Source organism: Vipera ursinii (assembly GCF_947247035.1).
Source record: "Vipera ursinii genome assembly, chromosome: 1".
Taxonomy (NCBI): Eukaryota; Metazoa; Chordata; class Lepidosauria; order Squamata; family Viperidae; genus Vipera; species Vipera ursinii.
Genome location: NC_139512.1, coordinates 335775309 through 335793891, shown reverse-complemented (window position 1 = coordinate 335793891; position 18583 = coordinate 335775309). Strand labels below are relative to the sequence as shown.

Sequence of the window (18583 nt, the reverse complement as noted above, 5' to 3'; positions counted from 1 at the left end):
TCAGTGTGTCTGTTGAAGGAATTGCTTGTGGAATGCCAGGCTTTGATGAACTCCGCAGTGGTCGGGTAGTCAATGATTTCTGTGTTCCAGTCAAACTGGTGCTGTTTGGTGTCGGTGTGGGTAGAGATTAAGGATTTGGGATTGTGGTGTTTGACTGCCAGCTGGTGTTCATGAATCCTGTTTAATTGACATATTTGTCCCACACAGAATTGATCCCAATGCTTACAGTTGATTTTGTAGATTAGTTTCTTTCATCATTCTATATCTTGTCTTTGTTTCTGGATAATTCCTGGTGGGATGTGGGTATGGGTTTGTGGGCTATTCCTATTCCTAGAGGTTGGAGAATTCTGGCTATCATTTCCAATACCCCTTTTGTGTCTGGTAGGATTAGTTTTTGCGTGGTGGTTGGCTAGGTGGTATGTTGTGGTTTGGATGCTGTGTGTTGGAATACAAAGTTTTTGTGATAGCTGAGAAAGCCATCAAGCAGCTGTTTCTCTTCCACTTTTCTTAGTGTTGAGGTGCTGCAGTGTGTCCTGACCCTTCTGAAGAGGGCCTGGACATAAGTTGTGTGCAGTGGGGTAGTTGCTTGTGGAGCTAGAGACTCTAAAGAGGAGTGCTTGGCATCCGAAGACGGTGGTCATTCTCAGGGAAGCCTGCAGCAACAAACCTGAAACTGCCCTCCCCAAAATTTGTGCTGAGGGCAGGTGAGCAGCTTTTGTCCCCTCTGTTTCAACTAGCATGTTTAGGAATACTTAAACTACAGCCTTATTTTAATTTCCAGTGTGCATTTCACTGAGAAGTTACAAAGCTTTGCCACTGTTGTTCAGGAAGCACCACTGCAATAGGAACTCCCTCCACTTGCAAAAGGAGGGAGCAAGAGAAAAAGAAGCATTTTTTCCTTCATCTAAGCAGCAGAGACCCTTTAGGAGACAACGTACATATGAAAAGACAGTAAGAAAAGGAACAATCTTGCAAAAAAAATTAAGGCAAAAAAAGCTAAACAGGCATAAAATATATTTCACTAAATCTAATTTATATGGAGAGCTATCATTTAATATAGTGCTCTGTACCTTTCTCTTTGCAAATATTTATTACCAACTTAAGTGCCCTGCTTTATGAATTGCCTTTTCTACTTAAAACTTTTTGCCTGTTTTTGAAGATGTTATAAAACATCACCACTTTCTCAAACTTCTTCTCTATTTTGCTCTTACTTCATATATTTGCTCCATTCATTTTTGCCTAAATAATTGCATTGAATTCATTCAGCACCATTTAGTTCTGAGCCTATTTCTTTTGGCATTATCAATGGATTTAAATAGTCCATTCCCACTGCAATCCACTTTCCTTTGTATCAAACTCTCACTTCCATATTACAAAGGGGTAGAAGCCAGTGGTGAGATTCAAATATGTGAACAATTGGTTGTCTGTGTGGATGCCGCTTCCAAAAGTCCGTTCTGGGCCTGCGCAACAAAAAATAAGCTACTGGTTCTGCTGAACTGGTGCAAACTGGCTGAATCCCACCACTGGTAGAAGCACACTGATGTATACAGTACACCTTTCTCCCCCCAGTAAATGTTGTCATAACTCAAACCTAATATAGGCAGTAACCGTTCATTTCGTGACCTTTCAAAGTTACATCACTGAAAAATGTGACTTATGACCGTTTTTCACTTACGACCATTGCAGCATCTCCATGGTGACATCATCAAAATTTAGATGCTTGGCAACTGACTCATGACAGCTGCAATGTCCCAGTGTCATGTGATCACCTTTTGTGACCTTCTGAGAAGCAGTGTCAATGGGGAAGCCAAATTCAGTTAACAACTGTGTTACTAATTTAACAACTACAATGATTCACTTAATAACCGTGGAAAGAAAGGTCATAAAATGGGGAAAATTCACATAACTGTCTTGCTTAGCAACAAAAATTTGAGACTCCGCTGTGGTCATAAGTCAAGGACTACCCGTAGACACTCCGGTCTTTTCTGTGAAGAGATAACACACACCCCTCCATCCTCCTTTTAACAGAATCCAGCAGAAGTATTTCATGTTTGCATTCACAGTAGTTTTAGGAAGAACTCTGCATCTCCATGTGCATGGATGAGGATGTACAGGCACCCATATGACCAGCAGTAATTTTCCAGCAATTTTGTGTTGCTTTTTTTTTTTAGGTGAAGGCATCCTCAAAATGCTTAGCAAAATGACGCCTCATCTCATATCATGTTCTTTATGTCTCTGAACTCCCATGCCAGTTGTGCCTTCTCTTATTCCAGAATATACAGGTGGGAGAAAAGTAAAGTGCCAATCATTAAGCTAGAAGAAAAGGTCAGCCACTAAGACGATGTAGCAGAATAGATATTTGCTAATAATTTACAAAACAGAAACATACACTATAGGTAAAATTCACAACAGAGACAAGATCTCTCAGTCATATGCTTTTGCCAACAAGCGATTATGTGTCATCTGTGAAAATGACCATCCGGTTCTGGCAAACGTTCTGCTTCAGTCTCCCACTGAAAAAAGTTGCCACAGAAGGAACTCAGTAGCCTTGAGTCGAGGGGAGCAGAACGGCTGCCACAGATGGCCAAGAGTGGGCCTGTTTCACAGCTCTGTGTTCTTCAGCTACTGCGTCCAGCCATGAAACGGTCCTTGTTCTCTTCTACTGGTTGTTTCTGGTCGAATAGTGCAGCTTGGCTTCTTGCAAGAAGTTTTGGAAGGCAGGTTCTTCACGGCTTTCCTCTGTCACTATAGTAGAATAAATGAAGAGGTGTGTTAACAAAGTGAGTCTCACTAATGCCTCAGGACCCAAAATGCCCTAGTAGAAACCCTCTCTCTCTGTGTGTGTGCGCGCGCACACGTGTATTGCATTTCTATGCAACCCATCTCTCTAATACAGTAACTCTGGGCAGCTTACAATATAATAAAAGATAAAAAGGGCACAAAAAACCCAATTAAAAAGTTACAAATTAAAAACCAAGATGATGAGCAGCCTGTGCAGAGAATCGTCTCTATCCCATCAGCCACCCCCAATGTAGTGGGTCCCTCTCTGGCCCCCCGGCCAAGCAGTAGAGCCAAGCTTTTAGGATCTTTTGAAAGGGCAGGAGTTTGGAGGTGGATCTCACCCGTGACAGGAGAATATTCCAGAGAGCAGGGACCACAGCAGAAAAGGCTCTTCAGCTGGACTCCACCAGCCAAACATTTTGGCCGATGGGATCCAAAGTAGGCCCTTTACCAAAACAAGCGGCGCAACCCCAGATACCCTGGACCCGTGCCATAAGGGGCTTTAAAGATAATGACTTTATTGTTAGGAATTCTATGTAAGGCAACTGATGGGAAAATGCTGCCACCCTCCCTCTTAGCTTTTCTCTTGCAATTTTTAATTCCTCCAATTTCTTCAGAGCTTTAATTACCTTTATGATCAATGTCATCAGTATCACTGTCTTGGGCCTCTTCTTCCTCCTCTTCTGGATCCAGAGTTCCTCGTGTCAAAATCAGTTCTGATGGGCCTAATGAAGATTCTGCCACTGAACCTTTGGACCAAAACCAAACCAAAAAGCAATTTTTGGATTTCTTCCTGTACAGGAGGATGACCACCTTGTCCAGGAGTTCCACGCCAGGTCTCAAACTCTACAAGGTCAGAAGAGGGTGTGTGTACGTGATGCCTAAATGAGGGCTCTGGGCAGCTTTAGAAATTTAGCAAGGCAGCAACAATAGTTGCTTAGTCCTATCACTATAACATAATACCTTGCCAGATGAAGTGCCATATCCCTTAGGTAAACCAGTGTATACAGATCCCATCAGCAGCCCTTCCTTTTCTTCTGTTCTTCTCTGTGAAACCCAACTATACCCCTCAAATATTTAATGGAGCAGATAAAAGGGACACGGTGGCTCAGCGGGTTAGGACGCTGAGCTTGTCGATCAGGTCAGCAGTTTGGCGGGTCGAATCCCAAGTGCCACGTAACAGAGTGAGCGCCTGTTACTCGTCCCAGCTTCTGCCAACCTAGCAGTTTGAAAGCACGTAAAAAATGCAAGTAGAAAAATAGGGACCACTACGGTGGGAAGGTAACAGCGTTCCGTGCGCCTTTGGCGTCTAGTCATGCCGGCCACATGACCACGGAGACAAGCGCTGGCTCTTCGGCTTTGAAACGGAGATGAGCACCGCCCCCTAGAGTTGGAAACGACTAGCACGCACGTGCGGGGGAACCTTTACCTTTACCTTATGAACCTGAACATACTTCTAAATATTGCTTGATGGCTTGTTAGCTTATTTATCAATCAAAGTTATATAGTTGCCCATCTCGCCAAAAGTGATTCTGAACAGCACAACAAAATAAATGTAAAAAATTACAGACATAAGAATCCATGCTGATAAATATAATAAAAAAATAAGATACAAACCCTAGGTGATGAGAGGGACAAAAATGCCTACCACAACATTTGAGCCATGTCAGCAAGTGTCCTGTACTTTGGGAGCCCCAGGCCTGATAACATAATGAGCTCTTGAGGCCTATCAGAAGGGATGGAATTAATCTAATTTTGAGGGAAGGATGTTCCACAAGGCAGCCACCATGGCAGAGATGTAGTGGGATCCTAGCTAATGGGACCCACAACATGCCCTCTCTGCTAGATCTGCTAGGGGGGAAGGGGGGGCTGATATAACCAGGTAGAGGCAGTCCTTCAGAAAGCCTGATCCCATGCCATGAAAAGTTAAAAGCGGCATCTTGAATTGGACCTGGAAGCAAACTGGCAGCCAATGCAGCTAATATAGTAATGGTGTAACATGCTGTTTTAGAAGTGCACATAACTGCCCATACCACTGTATTCTGTACCGGCTGAAGCTTACAAATACTTTGCAGGGACGTCTCTGTAGTTTCTCATGTACCTGAAACTGCTGGGCTGTTCTCCATAGCCACAGGCCCCATATCTCTCCGCAAATTTTTCAACTGTTCTTCCTGCTGCTGCTTCTGAGCTGTTTCCTGTAAATGAAGAGAGAGTATTTCAATAACGTATGTTTTTTTCCCTGTGTGTTTGTATCTCAATTTGCTCTCACATTGGAACTTATTTTTCATACTTAGCTAATTAGGTTTTATAAATCCATGTTAAACGAACTGTGCTTTAAAATGTTTAGAGCCAGCCATCATGGTTTATTTAGCATGTCATGAATAAGTAAGTAATGTGTTACCAGTATCTTTTTATTATTCATAGAAAAGACTTCTAGATTCTTCCATAATTGTACATTAACCTTCATCACTGCTTTGAATTCATTTAACAATGGAAAAAGAAAGGCTCTTGGGCCTATACCAGGGGTAGGCTACCCTGGCTACCCCATGGCTGGCTCAGGAATTCTGGGAGTTGAAGTCCACGAGTCATAAAAGATCCAAGGTTGCCTACCCCTGGCTTATACCCTCAGGGATTTTGATCTCTTCACCATAGCCCTAGGATTTCCTGCTTGATTTCCTTTTCCCACACTTCTTTTATCAGCTTATAGGTGAATTAGTATTTACATCTGAAGAAATACCTTTTAGAACTCCAATGTCAGATATGAACAACCAGACCCATCTAGAGTTCAAACTAGCTACTCAATGATTCTCTGCCTATCATACAGAATCTTCCCAGACTGGCAGCTTTTGTCTGGGAAAGACCAGGCAAAGCTCAAAGGTGTTTGGAGGGAGGATCAAACCTCTTATGTTTATATAGGAAATCCAAGTTAATTCCCTGCTTCAGCTCTCCTTCCGCCTGGGACGGTTGCTTTCCAACATCCAGCAAACAACACAGCAACAAGTATTCAGACACAATTGGGGTTGGGAGGGGCTTATAGCAATACAGCCCAGAGCAACAAAGTATATTCATGCACTTACCAATTTCTTTCTTAGGCGCTCATATTCTGGTCGATATTCTCTGGAAGAAGAAAAAAGGGGGCTTCATGTATTTACTCCTGAGCACTACTGACATGTATCCTAACGGACAACAATTTAGTTACTTGTTAAACTTATATGCCACCCATCTTGCCTGGTGGCAACTCCAGACAGCTTACAATCTATTAGAAACCATTTCATATAATAAAGTTCTTCTCACACGGTCAGCAGTACTGAACGGACATCACCGTTACAAGTAATCAGTGTGCGTACTCACCATTTTATTTACTGCTATAGAAAGAGAGGAAATTCTTCCTATAAGCCTAATATCTGCACCAAGAATGAAGTACCTGGTGGTGCTCCAAGAAAACCCATTAACTTTACAATGCATCAAAATATCTGATATGGAATTGCTTAACAGTTGAGGTGTCTAATACAAACAGAAAATAATTGATTTTTGAAGGGTGTTGTGAAATCTAGTGTATCCATAGGGTACAAATAAACCTAACTGGAAGCATTATTTGCCTAAACTCTCATTTTATTTTTGCGCCTTTGAGCCAGTATGACTTCTGCTGACTGCCCGGACTAGTCCCTGCAGTTTTCTTGGCAAGGGTTTTTGGAAATGGTTTGCCATTGCCTCCTTACTATGGCTGACAAAGTTTGACTGGCCTAAGGTCGTCCAGATGCCTCTGTGCTTAAGATAGAACTAGAACTCCACCTGTTTCTAGCCTGGTGCCTTACTCAATATACCAAACTGGCTCTCTCTAGTTTCTAGGCAACCTCAAATTCAGTTAAGGTTGGCTGAGTGCAAATTCCCATTTACACTTTGATTCAGGTGACCTGAGGGCACAGATAATCTCTCAAGTGGCTTCAATGGTTTTCGGAGACTGCTAATGATCCTTCCATTTCTCTCCCCCCACCCAATTCTGTCAAAGCTAATACTTCCATCCCCTCCACCATCCTGCCAGAACCAATGAAGCTTCTTGGATGAGAAGTGAAATGTCTTCAAAGAAAAACAAGAAAATCCAGTTGCCTTTTAAAAAAGTATCTTAGAAACTCAAATTCAGTAAGTCCCGAAATTTAGTTATCCCTAAAGATAAAGCACAGGCATACCATGTTGCCCTTGCTATAGTCCTTCCTTTCCTGAAGAACTCACCTTTCATATTCATCAACAGCTTTGGACAAATGTTCAAAAAATTCATCCATCCCTGTTCCTTGAACAGCAGAAACACCCACAACCTGCAAGAGAAAGTTACTGATAAACTGGATGCCTTTAGAAATGTGGGTTTAAATGAATAAATGTCTTGCTTGAGACTTAACTTCAACCTATCTCTTCCCATTCAGCACCAAAAACTGCATTACTCAATAACTGTCAATGCTGCAAACATTAACATGTTTTTGCACTGACAATGTAAGAGGCAGCCTTTTGCTTTAATTGTTTGGCTTTGAATAACTAAAGCGTGGGAGGAATTCAACCCAGATGTTTTGAGAAGATAAGAGCTGCTTTAGAAGGGAAATGAAACTTCGTGTGCTAAACTAATTGGTGAATGTGATTTATGACGCGTAATTAAGGGAGGGAGATTCTGTATGATATGATGGGTTAAGGGGAGGAGAATTCAGATTCTGGCATCCATCCATGAGTGCCGATGCTCCGTTCTCATTATTATAGACTTTTTGGGAATAAACAATCATGCAGTGTTCTTTGATCTGTCTCATTAATTGGAACCATGACATCAACATTTTTAACAAACCCACCTACATACATAACATATGGCACCGTTTGCAGTACAAAAGAGAGCACCCACCTGAAGTGAGTTGTAAAACTCATCTAAGACAAGACTCATAGAGCGAGTTAAATTACTGGCATAGCTGGTTTCCTGACTGAGGGCATCTTGAAAAGCTTCAAAGTCCTGCATCCATTCAAGTGCAAAACTATGGTCAATGATGTCTGTCTGAGTTGAAAAATAAAAATAAGGTGTACATTTAAGGAAAACATAGTAACAGCTTCTGCCAAAGAAGTCTTGCCAGAATCTTAGCCATTATACTTTGTTAGCTACTGGCCCAGGAATGAGGACCAATGGCCTCCTAATAATTGCTGGTTCTCTAGAAGTGGTAGGGAAAACAGACTGACTGCTCTTCATTTCATTTGCACAGAAAAGCCATGGTAAGAAATTAAAGACTACAGTATTATCAAAACCCAATAGGCCATCTATGAACTATTGTGATCAATTCAAAACTTCATCTTTCAAGAAGGAAACAAACAAACTGAAGCCTGTTCTGAGGAGCATAAAGAAGATACTTGGAAGTCTCAAAGTTCACTTTTGCAAATAATGGTAAAAAGATAAGGTTATTCATCACGATCAGGAGAAGCAAAATTAAACCACTGGAAGAGTTGACATTGGAAAATTTATTCTCTGTGCTCCAAAGGACAGCATTTAAGATTAATGGTTGAGAATCTCAGATTTTAATGAAATATTAAGACAGTGACTCAGCAAGCTTTCAGGACCCTAGTCATATCTGAACCTGGGTTTTTCAGATTCTTGATCATTTTAGTATCATTCTCAACCCTTTTTCAGATCTTCAATATTCTTTGTGAGATGGATTGATTGAGTACAGCATTTCAAATTTTAATTTATTAATTAAATTCACTGGCTGCCCATCTTACCACAGGTTAACTCTGGGCGGTTTACAATATTAAAAGGATAAAATTATATAAAATCTATACACAATAAAAACAAAATAGTATAAAAATACAAATACTCAACCCTAACTAAAAGATGGGGAGGGAGAAAGTAGGACGAGCGGGGGGGGGGGGGGGAGGGAGATGATTCTCTAAATTTAATCTGTCAACCACTCCCCAATGTGAAGTCCCGCTCCCCCGCTGGGGCCCCAAGCCAACTGGCAGAGCCAGCTCTTTAAACTCTTGTGTCAGGACTGAAGCTCATTCCAGGAGAGCAAGATGTTCCAAAGGGCAGGAGCAATGGGAGAGAAGGCCCCACTCCTAGACCCTGCCTGCAGGAATACCCTGGCCGATGGGGACCGCAGAAAGCCTTCTCTGCCAGGACGGGTGTGGCGGGTCAATCCCACTGGGATGAGACGGTCCCTCAAATGTGTTTACAGCAACAGTTATCTAACACAGGGCTTTTCAACTTTTTCACCCATTGTACCACTTTTAGGATATGGCAACATCTGAGTACCACCAGTCGCCTAGCAAGGTGTCAAAAACTTGATGACCAAAAAAAAAAGGAAAAAAGTGATGAAGTACAGGTAACCCTCGACTTACAACAGTTCACTTTGTGACTATTCGAAGTTACAATGGCACTGAAAAAAGTGCCCACCAAGCCACAGCCAAGCAAAACACCTGCCTGCCCGCCTGGCGGTGCTCTTCCTCCTGTCTGAGGTTTTCATTGTTGTGAGCATTTCTGTTGAGGGGGGGTGAGGTGAGGGGTGTTTCGTTTTTATTCCCCCCATCTGCTGGGTGGTTGCAGCAGGTTTTGGTCACTTCACATGACCCTGGGACACTGTCACCATCATAAATATGAATCAGTTGCCAAGCATCTGAATGTAAATCACAAGACCCTGGAGATGCTGTAACATTCCAGCTGATCGGTGCTTCTTCTGGGCTCAGCAGAAGTGCCAGGATCTGTGCTGAGCTCCAGCTGGAGCCTGGCGCTGATCCTGGTGCTTGCACTGAGCCCTGACAGCCCTGCAGCTCCAGCTGTCTCTCCCTCAGGCTTGTGTGGTGCTGCCACCAGTTCAGCTCATTCCCCTCCCCTGCTACCACTTTTCTAGGATGGTCGCGTACCACCTGCCAGGTGCCAATGTACCACAGGTGGTACCCGTACCACTGGTTGAAAAGCCCTGATCTAACAACATTGTGCTATTGATAGTTTAAATTCTCTGTCCCTCCTCAAATGTTGGAACCTGGCCTTTTCGCAGTATTTATACATTGCTGACATTTCATAAAGATATCTAAAACAATCTCAAGGTGACTGTCCTGATTACTCAACATCAATGAGATTCCAATGATATAATCCATTAAGATTACTTTGCCCTACGTCTCATTTTGTATTTACTGACACTGACGTGTTTGCCACTTAATGACCACTGTGTATTTTTTCTTCAAAACCGTTTTCTTTTTCTTGGGAGATAATGGAAAACATGAGTAACCACAACAACAATAGGTAATACCCTAAATATAAGTTGGATATCACAACTTACCTTACATTTTTGTTGTTTCTTTTAAGAGAAATGTCACAGCAAGTGACAGCATCTTAACTGAACTTAACTGATCTCAAAAAAGTTAAATAGGACTAAGTCTGGTTAATATTTCAATGGGAGACAAACCTGGGAATCCCACAGCTGCATTTAAAATGGGAAGTGAAATTTCTCTCTCTCTCTCCCGCCCCCCCCCCCAAAAAAATTCTGGAACAAGGCAATAGTACATCTATTAAGCTGCTAAAATTATATAGACATCTCCACATCCTCATCAGGCGTTGAATTTGAATAGATAGCCTTCACTTTTTTAAAAAAAGAGAAACAAGAAGGTATGGTAGAAAGACAGTGTTGGTTTAATATTAAGAGATAATCTCATTAACATCTAGCATGCAATATGGACTCTGGAACACCCCACTCACCTTATTCATGACCACTATAAATGGGAGCTTTGTTTTGTATAGGATGCTGGAAAAAAAGAGTGGATGATCAGAGATAAAAAGGTGACCCAGATATGAAAAGAATAGAGCTGGAAGGGACCTTTGAGGTCTTCTAGTCCAGCCTCCTGCTCGAGTAATAGGAAACAGTTTGTTGTTTTAATATTTTACTGAAAAAGAACTTTATACAAAATTCAAAACTACAGAAACATAAGCAAAACAGGAAAAATGATATGAAATAAAAAGGTTATAGACAGCAAAAGACAAAGGAAAGATATCTAAGGAAGTAACTGCAATACAGCCATAATAATTGCCATCTCCAAATTATATACCACAATATCCTTCCTCTCATAAAGAATCCTTTTTAATCAGTTAATCCCCAAATCATCATTTTTGTCCATTTACAGCAAAAAGTTTATAAAGGGTTTCCAGTCTTTTACAAAATTGTTGTTCCCTCCTTAATCAAAGGCATGCAATTGTTAAAATTCCACAATTCTGCCTTTTAATCCTTGAGACTAGAGAATGGTGGTTGTAGTATCTGGCAAACTAATGGTAACTAGTTATGTGCCCTGAAGGTATATGATACAGTAACTTTGATGAACTTCATAAGTTTTCATCTTGGTAAATCCTAGCCAAATGAATACTGCTTTTGGTTTCATGTGTATGGCACAAATTAAAAAATGGCAGATGAACTAACAATTGAAGTTGCTAATCAGAACACAGGAATTTGCTCAATACACAATGGCTTTCACTAAAGCATCACTTGTGAGAATTATTAATATTTTAAAGATAACAAATTGTGCTATAATACTCCACTGCATTCTGTTCTAAAGTACAATTTAACACACTTATGTTAACTCGGCTCTGTGTTGTGAAGGGCGCTATAATTATCTTAAAGATTATTCTTTCCCATACAACCCAACCTACAATTTTCTCTGGCAGATTCTTCTGCAAGACCAGAAGAAGCAGCTTTTGGGGACAGCACACACTCTGAGCACCACTTCTTTTAAGTCGGCTTTCCTGGCGTGGGTGCTTGGATTTTCCCTGGCTTTTAAATTTATAATATACTTTTCTAAATCATCTGTTGTAAGGTGATTTACATTTTTGCTTAGGAAACCAGATAGAAACCAATTAAATAAAGTGAACATTTGTGCTGGGAAAGCAGTTGGTGCATGTAAATAAAGAGTCTGAGGGGGGGAGGACTTCCGGTTTTGTGCCCGCTGTGCACGGCCGCGCAAAAGCAGACATCTGCTCCCCATGGCTAGTTTCTTCCTGCTTGGAGGACCCTAGATGGGTCCAAAGTTGCCCGGGAGAGGTGACTGTGAAGGAGGGGTGCCCCGTTAATCATGAAGTGATGGCAATCGCTTCGTTTGATCCGGGGAAAGCCCTCTGAACCCAACAGGAGAAAGCCTAGCATGAGATCAGCGTCTAGCCCAAACTGCTTGCAGCCGAAGTCCCAGAGCAGGAACCTAAACATCGGTGAATAGCATGCTTGGAATTGGTGAGAATACTGATCTTTCTTGTATCTACTATCTAAATCTTGAAAAGATCCCCAAAGCAAGAAAACCTCCAGAAGTGAAGGGAGGGGACTATATCCCCATTTCCTTACAGATGGAAGCGGTGAATTAATATTAAAGGTGGGAAGAGATATATTAAAATTTGATTTAAAATACTTCAGTCTGGACAAATTTAGGAACTAAAAAAACTGTCAAGCTTATACCCTAAAAAAATTTTTTTTGATGGAATTATAAAAATATATAACAAAAATAACTTTTTGACTGAAAGAAAAACTGAAAAAAAGAAATAACTGCTGACATCTAGTGGAGACTCAAGAGAATAGAACACTAACAAGGACTCAGAAATTGGCAGAATGCCTAGAAACAAAGAAAAAGTTGTTCCTTTGAATTGCAAATAACCTTGAAGACAGCTGGGAACAAAGGAAGAGCCAGATATAACATTAAAAAGGGTTTGAAAGAAAAACAAAACAAAACAAAACAAAACAAAAACACCTGGACTGTTGCTTAAATCTAAGAACTGTTTATGGAAAAGAAAAACCTTGGCTTTTTGGCTAATCCTTTAGAGGAGAATTTGTAGGAAGGATTTAAAGTGGCTTAACCTACTGAACTGTAATTTTGACTGACTGATAAATTGACTTTTGAATTAAAACATTGACGAAAGATTATTTGAAGGGGGGAGACAACATGGATATCACATACGTATCAAAAAATGACAGAATGCCACATTCAATATTTTCTCCTGAAGGACGTAGCCTGGAAAATCAAGGGCCTCCAGAAGCAATGCTTCCAAGCTAAATACTTTCCAGGAGGAAATATATGTAATGTTAGGACAAATACAAATGACAATAGACTCAAACCATGAGAAATCTGAAACAACTTTGATGATTTAAATAAGCATATTTCCAATCTAAATTTACAATTAAAAAACACCCAGGAAATAACAACAAAGGCACAAATAAATTAGATGGCAGACAACAAATTAGAACAGTATGATCAAATTGATGAAACAACAGAGGAAAAGAATTACAATTTGACATAAACAGGAAAAAATCTTTAAGGTTCTGATACAACAAGAAAAATGGAATTATCAGGAGAACCATCAAAGTTTGGGAGACAGAAAGTATTTATCTTACTTATTTCATCTTTTGTATTCCCAACATCATTTGTAAAAATACAGGAACTGCTGGGTAAGCGGATTACATCAACTTGGAAAATTACTCGGCAAAAGAAGAAGACAGAGACAGATACAAGGTATTTGACTCCCCCTACCAGATGGACTATTACGTGAATAAACATTTGTTTGAATATGGCTAAAAGAACAAAGAATTTTGAACACAAAGGGGCCTTATAACAAAAAGGATAAGAGATTTAAGTAATATAGTATGTTTTATAATATATGAAATGTTAAAATAGTAGCTTGATGCAACTTTTATTAATATATAAATGAAATATAAACTGATTAAAAAGGATGTTATATCTAGATATTATAAGATAGATAAATAGTATTTTTTATAATGCATGATATAAAATAATGGGAGGATGTACCTAAATGGGAAAATTTGGATAGTTAGATGACTAATATGAAGAAATTACAGTATGACTGATAAGAATTGGATTGAATATAAGGAAATTTAAGCGAACAAAAATTATAAAAATAGGATCTATGCTGAACTAGTGAGATGATTGTTATGAGAATAATATAAGCTAAAAAAAGCAATATATATATATAATTATTTGTATAAATATAAAAAATGCCTATATCTAAATCATTTATATATTGAAAATATTAAGAATTATATTTTGGCTAAGGTTGAAGGAGAATACAAACGGGAGAAGGGAAGATCAAAGAAATGTATCATTAATTTATTAATTATGGAATTATCAAATTTAATTATTATTGATTGTTAATTAATTATTATTGTCCTTTTTTCTTCTTAAAATATAAACCAAGACAACACGCTGCACACCAGGCACTGGAGCTTGTTATAGTTAAAAACTAATAAAATATCTATATAAAAAGAAAGTCTGGGGGGAATAAGAATTGCATTAGAATTTAAAAAAAACACCAGACCTTTATCCACACAAAAAAAGAGGAATTGTGGAAAAGTGCTTCCTACCTGCAGGCATACAGCATGTTAGACATGAAGGTGACAGGATTAGTGCTGCGAGATGTGTCCATCACATAAACCACCACCGATGGAAAACAAGAAGCCTAAACAGATATAGCGGGATTACTGTTTACAAAGCATAGCATGTTTTCCCCATCCTTAATTAACTCCCAACATCAGATAAGTAGAAGTCACTAACCAGGGCTTCTGTGATGATAGTACCAGAGGCAGACCAAGTAAACACTTCAATCTGCCCAGGTGTATCTATTAAGACATACCTGCAAGAGAAAAAAAAATGCTTTCACACACTCAGAATATACAGAAGACATTTTATTAGAGATTGCACACACTGGAGCTAAACAGTAGTATGTACTTTGTCCATTGCTGTCTCAGAAATTCTAGCAAGAGCTACTACCCACAGAGACAAGAGCCAAGTTCGGGTTTAATTATTTTTTCGTTTCAAAACAAAGGATGAATTTGTGAACCATTTTCCTTATCAAATCAATGTAAATGAACATTTTAGTCCAAGACCACAGTTTTAGGAGAGATGGAGTAATTAGTTGCTCAAAGGAATATTTCTAAAATATTTCATATGCCACTCCCACCCTCTTTAAATCTTTTTTTTATTCATTTAGGAATTGAGGACAGGAAGGCCTGGAGGAATGTTGTCCATGGGGTCACGATGGGTTGAACACGACTTCGCAGCTAACAACAGGAATTGAGAGGACTCTGAGCACTCATTTCAAAATATTCCAAGTCACCAAAAAAATAACCAAACCAAACATTTACAGGTGTGGGGGGGACTACTCTCAGTATTTTGTGACTGAACATAAAATAATTTTCATAATTTCAAATGTATCCATAGCTTTCCAAAAAAGCTGGAGAACCCCACCACTTGTTAAGTCATCATAACTGATGACTGGACAGCTTCTTTCCCAAAGAGGACTTGCCACATGCTTTCTAGTATTGGAAACTCATTTTAAAATAATGTTGAACACCATTTTTAAAATCACCATCCCTTAGTTTTACAACCCTGGGTCCTTTTGATATATCTGAGCTTTTGACATGCTGGGTATTTGAGTATGTATTCTAATTTTAGACCCAGGATTTTGAGCAATATTACCTGATTATTTCCTCTAATTTATTTTTTTCATTTTATCATTTTCTGAGCTGCACAAGTTAAACAGCAAGATAATGTTAACAAGATCTATAAAGAACAAAGGTAACTTTTCCTATGTAAGGCAGATCTGTTTAGGATAAGCAGTGCATGGATGATCCCTCTAAAAACAGGAGCCTCGCGGTAGCCACCCCCTCCCTCCCAATATCAAATTTATCACTCACTGGGATGCAGTCTGTCTTTTTTCAATGAACTTCATCACCTTAAAGAGAAAATATAGTTTGCATACAGGAATAAAACTGGAGTTTGCAAAAGAGCTACTAAAACAAGAGGTCCATAGTATAACAGAATTACTGTAGTGACATTCTTCAACTTTACAGTTATATTGGCACTTCTTCAAACTTTAGCATTCACTAGACAACTCACAATCCCTTGGGTCATCAGAGATATTTCCGTACCAGTTTCCTCTATATCTTCAATGTATTGGGATAGATTCAGAGATCTATCTGCTTGGAAATAGTCCATGCTGAACTGTGTAAAATAGTCAAACATCAGCATAGGAAATGTTTTATGACATAATATGTAATGACTTAATGTCTTATGACATTTTGTATTATAAAATGTTTTATAAAATTTTCCAAATTTCAATTCCATAGGAGTAATTGGTCCCAGATTTTGGACACATTATAAGTTAGCACATTTGAAGATATTGTTGTTCAAATGTTGTCCTATGAAGCACATTTTCATCCAGTTAAATGTTACGGGAACAAGAATTTTAGCAGTATATATATTGCTGGTGCAGTTGTTAGAATGCAGTTTTGCAGGCCAACTCTGCCCACAGCTAGGAGTTCAATCCCGATAGGGCTCAAGGTTGACTCAGCGTTCCAAGACAGTAAAATGAAGACCCAGACTGTTGGTGGCAATATGCTGACCGCCTAGAGAGTACAATAAAACTCTTTGGGGGCAGTATATATTATAAGTCTAAGTGCTATTGCTATATTTTATTTTATTTTTTATTTTAATCCCATTTATATCCAGCCCTTCTCCGAAGACTCAGGGCAGCTTACAATTTAAGCACAAACCAATGTGCTTAGCAATATATATATGGCCCAGAATAATGAAATTTTCAGAAAAGAATATTCAGCAGCTTACCAATATGATATACTGCACACCAGCAAAATCAGTTAAGTAAACACGTACCTGGTCAAATCTTGTAGCAAAGAGATTGAGGGACGTCACAATGCCACCATTTGGGCCCAGTGAATATCTGGAGCTAGGTCAGGAAAAGTTGAATAAATCCAAATCACTGGGGTCAGAATATTCCCCAGAGCAATTCCACAAGAGATGAATAGGAAGCTATATTTCAATAACAAGCTGCAGAACATCATCACTCTTTCTTATTCAGAAACTTTTATGCATCCAACAAAGTTTTGGATATAGAGTCAGACATGAATGGAACAGCATATACATCCAACAATATAAAAGGTAAAGGTAAAGTTTCCCCCGCACATGTGTGCTAGTCGTTTCCGACTCTAGGGGCCGGTGCTCATCTCCATTTCAAAGCCGAAGAGCCAGCGCTTGTCCGAGGACATCTCTGTGGTCATGTGGCCAGCATGACTAGACGCCAAAGGCGCACGGAACGCTGTTACCTTCCCACCATAGTGGTCCCTATTTTTCTACTTGCATTTTTACTTGCTTTCAAACTGCTAGGTTGGCAGAAGCTGGGACGAGTAACAGGCGCTCACTCTGTTACGCGGCACTCGGGATTCGACCCGCCAAACTGCCGACCATCTGATCGACAAGCTCAGCGTCCTAACCCACTGAGCCACCGCGTCCCTTCCAACAATATACACACAGATAAATAAAAAAACAATAATGGTACCATTTGGAAAAAAATAATGCAAGGATACTGCTTCATGACTTCTTTGTAATTCACTGTGTCCCGAATATCTTAAAAAAAGGAAAATTATACAAAGCCTGATTCAAAACAGTTAAAAGAAATGTATCTTATTGTTGGTTTACTGTTCTCTTTGAATATATCGAATAGAACATGATTTACCTTTAAATATAACACCACCACCCCCAGTTTTTCCTTTCTCAATACTTGTTCCATCATCTTAAACGCAGCTCTAATATTCCCCTAAGGCTCTCTAACAGGTAATCATGGAAATTGTAATCCAAACACACAAGATTTCCAATCCATCCTATGGAACTTTCAGCAAAGATTTAAAATTTTGGACTATAGACTAATGTATTCATGTCTAATCAAGTCTAGTCATCCATTCATATTAATGTGGTCCAATTCAACTTAAATCAATTCCTTAAAACAAAATAAAATCTACCATTTATTCCTTTGTTCTATACAGAATGAGACTGCAAATAGCGAGCCGCTCCAATTATACTTGGCAATCATAAGGAGAGCTATTCACCTTCTCACATCTTACAGCAACTCCATTCAGTTGGCGGTGGTAAAGGTACCTGGAATAGCATCTGAATGCTATTCAATGGCACCTACAACTAGGGTAAGGTGAAATAGCATCCAGGCCCATATGGGTGGCCATGGTTAAACGTGTGGCAGCTTACACCCACTGCGCAGTTGCTTGGATATCTGCAGTCCTTAATTCTACTCTGAACTCAAGGTTTACATATTTGTGCTTTATAGCAAAACTAATTAATACTCTATTTTTCTGAAAGACAAAAATGTTGGCGAAGCATGTTGACGACCACCCTATGTACTCACCGATATTGGCCTGGAAAGGCAGCTCGTAAACTGCGGGGTCCAGATTGATGACATACGGAGGAGAATTCTTACTATGCAGGTAGGCAATAAGTCTCTATGGAAAACAAACTGTAGGTCAGCTCAGATGAAGCGAGCAGGGGAACCAAGCAGCCCTCTCAGGGCTTCTTTCCCCCGAGCCAATCCCCTTTCCCGCTCCGCCCGCACCTGCACCAGCGCCGTCTTGCCAGAGCCAGCCATTCCCAGAACCAGGACGCATATCGGGGCTCCGGATGGAGAACTTGCTGCTCCACCGGCAGCTGCCATTTTGCCGCCGTTTCATCCGCTTTCTTTGACTTCCGGGGCTTTCCTTTGCTTTAAAAAATGGAAAGGAAACCAAGCTTTTGACCATAGAGATACGAAAAAAATAATAATGAGAAGTTGGAAAAAAGAAGAACGGCTCCATAACATTGGTGGGGCTGGAGAAGCCATGGGAACTATTCGAATAGTTTTCCTCTCCATTGACCAGGTTTCTCCTCTAGCAAAATTAGGCTGCCGAACAATACCGCTATATTGTTCTGCTCCTCCGTATCGTCCCTTAGAGCAGCGTTTCCCAAC

The 18583-nt window shown here is 39.9% G+C and overlaps 1 protein-coding gene across 1 annotated transcript; it reads right to left on the bottom strand.

The window, feature by feature from the left end:
- Positions 1–2344: 2344 nt before the first annotated feature.
- On the bottom strand, positions 2345–18357 carry GPN1 (GPN-loop GTPase 1). Its single transcript, XM_083376232.1, has 14 exons — positions 18194–18357; positions 17990–18083; positions 17160–17199; positions 16450–16516; positions 15474–15511; positions 14332–14410; positions 14142–14236; positions 10493–10538; positions 7661–7807; positions 7012–7094; positions 5859–5898; positions 4883–4976; positions 3411–3530; positions 2345–2745 (listed from the first exon to the last, which is right to left on the bottom strand). Exons 1-14 carry the CDS (start codon positions 18290–18292, stop codon positions 2660–2662), a joined length of 1128 nt encoding a protein of 375 aa, XP_083232358.1. The 5' UTR covers positions 18293–18357; the 3' UTR covers positions 2345–2659.
- Positions 18358–18583: the final 226 nt, after the last annotated feature.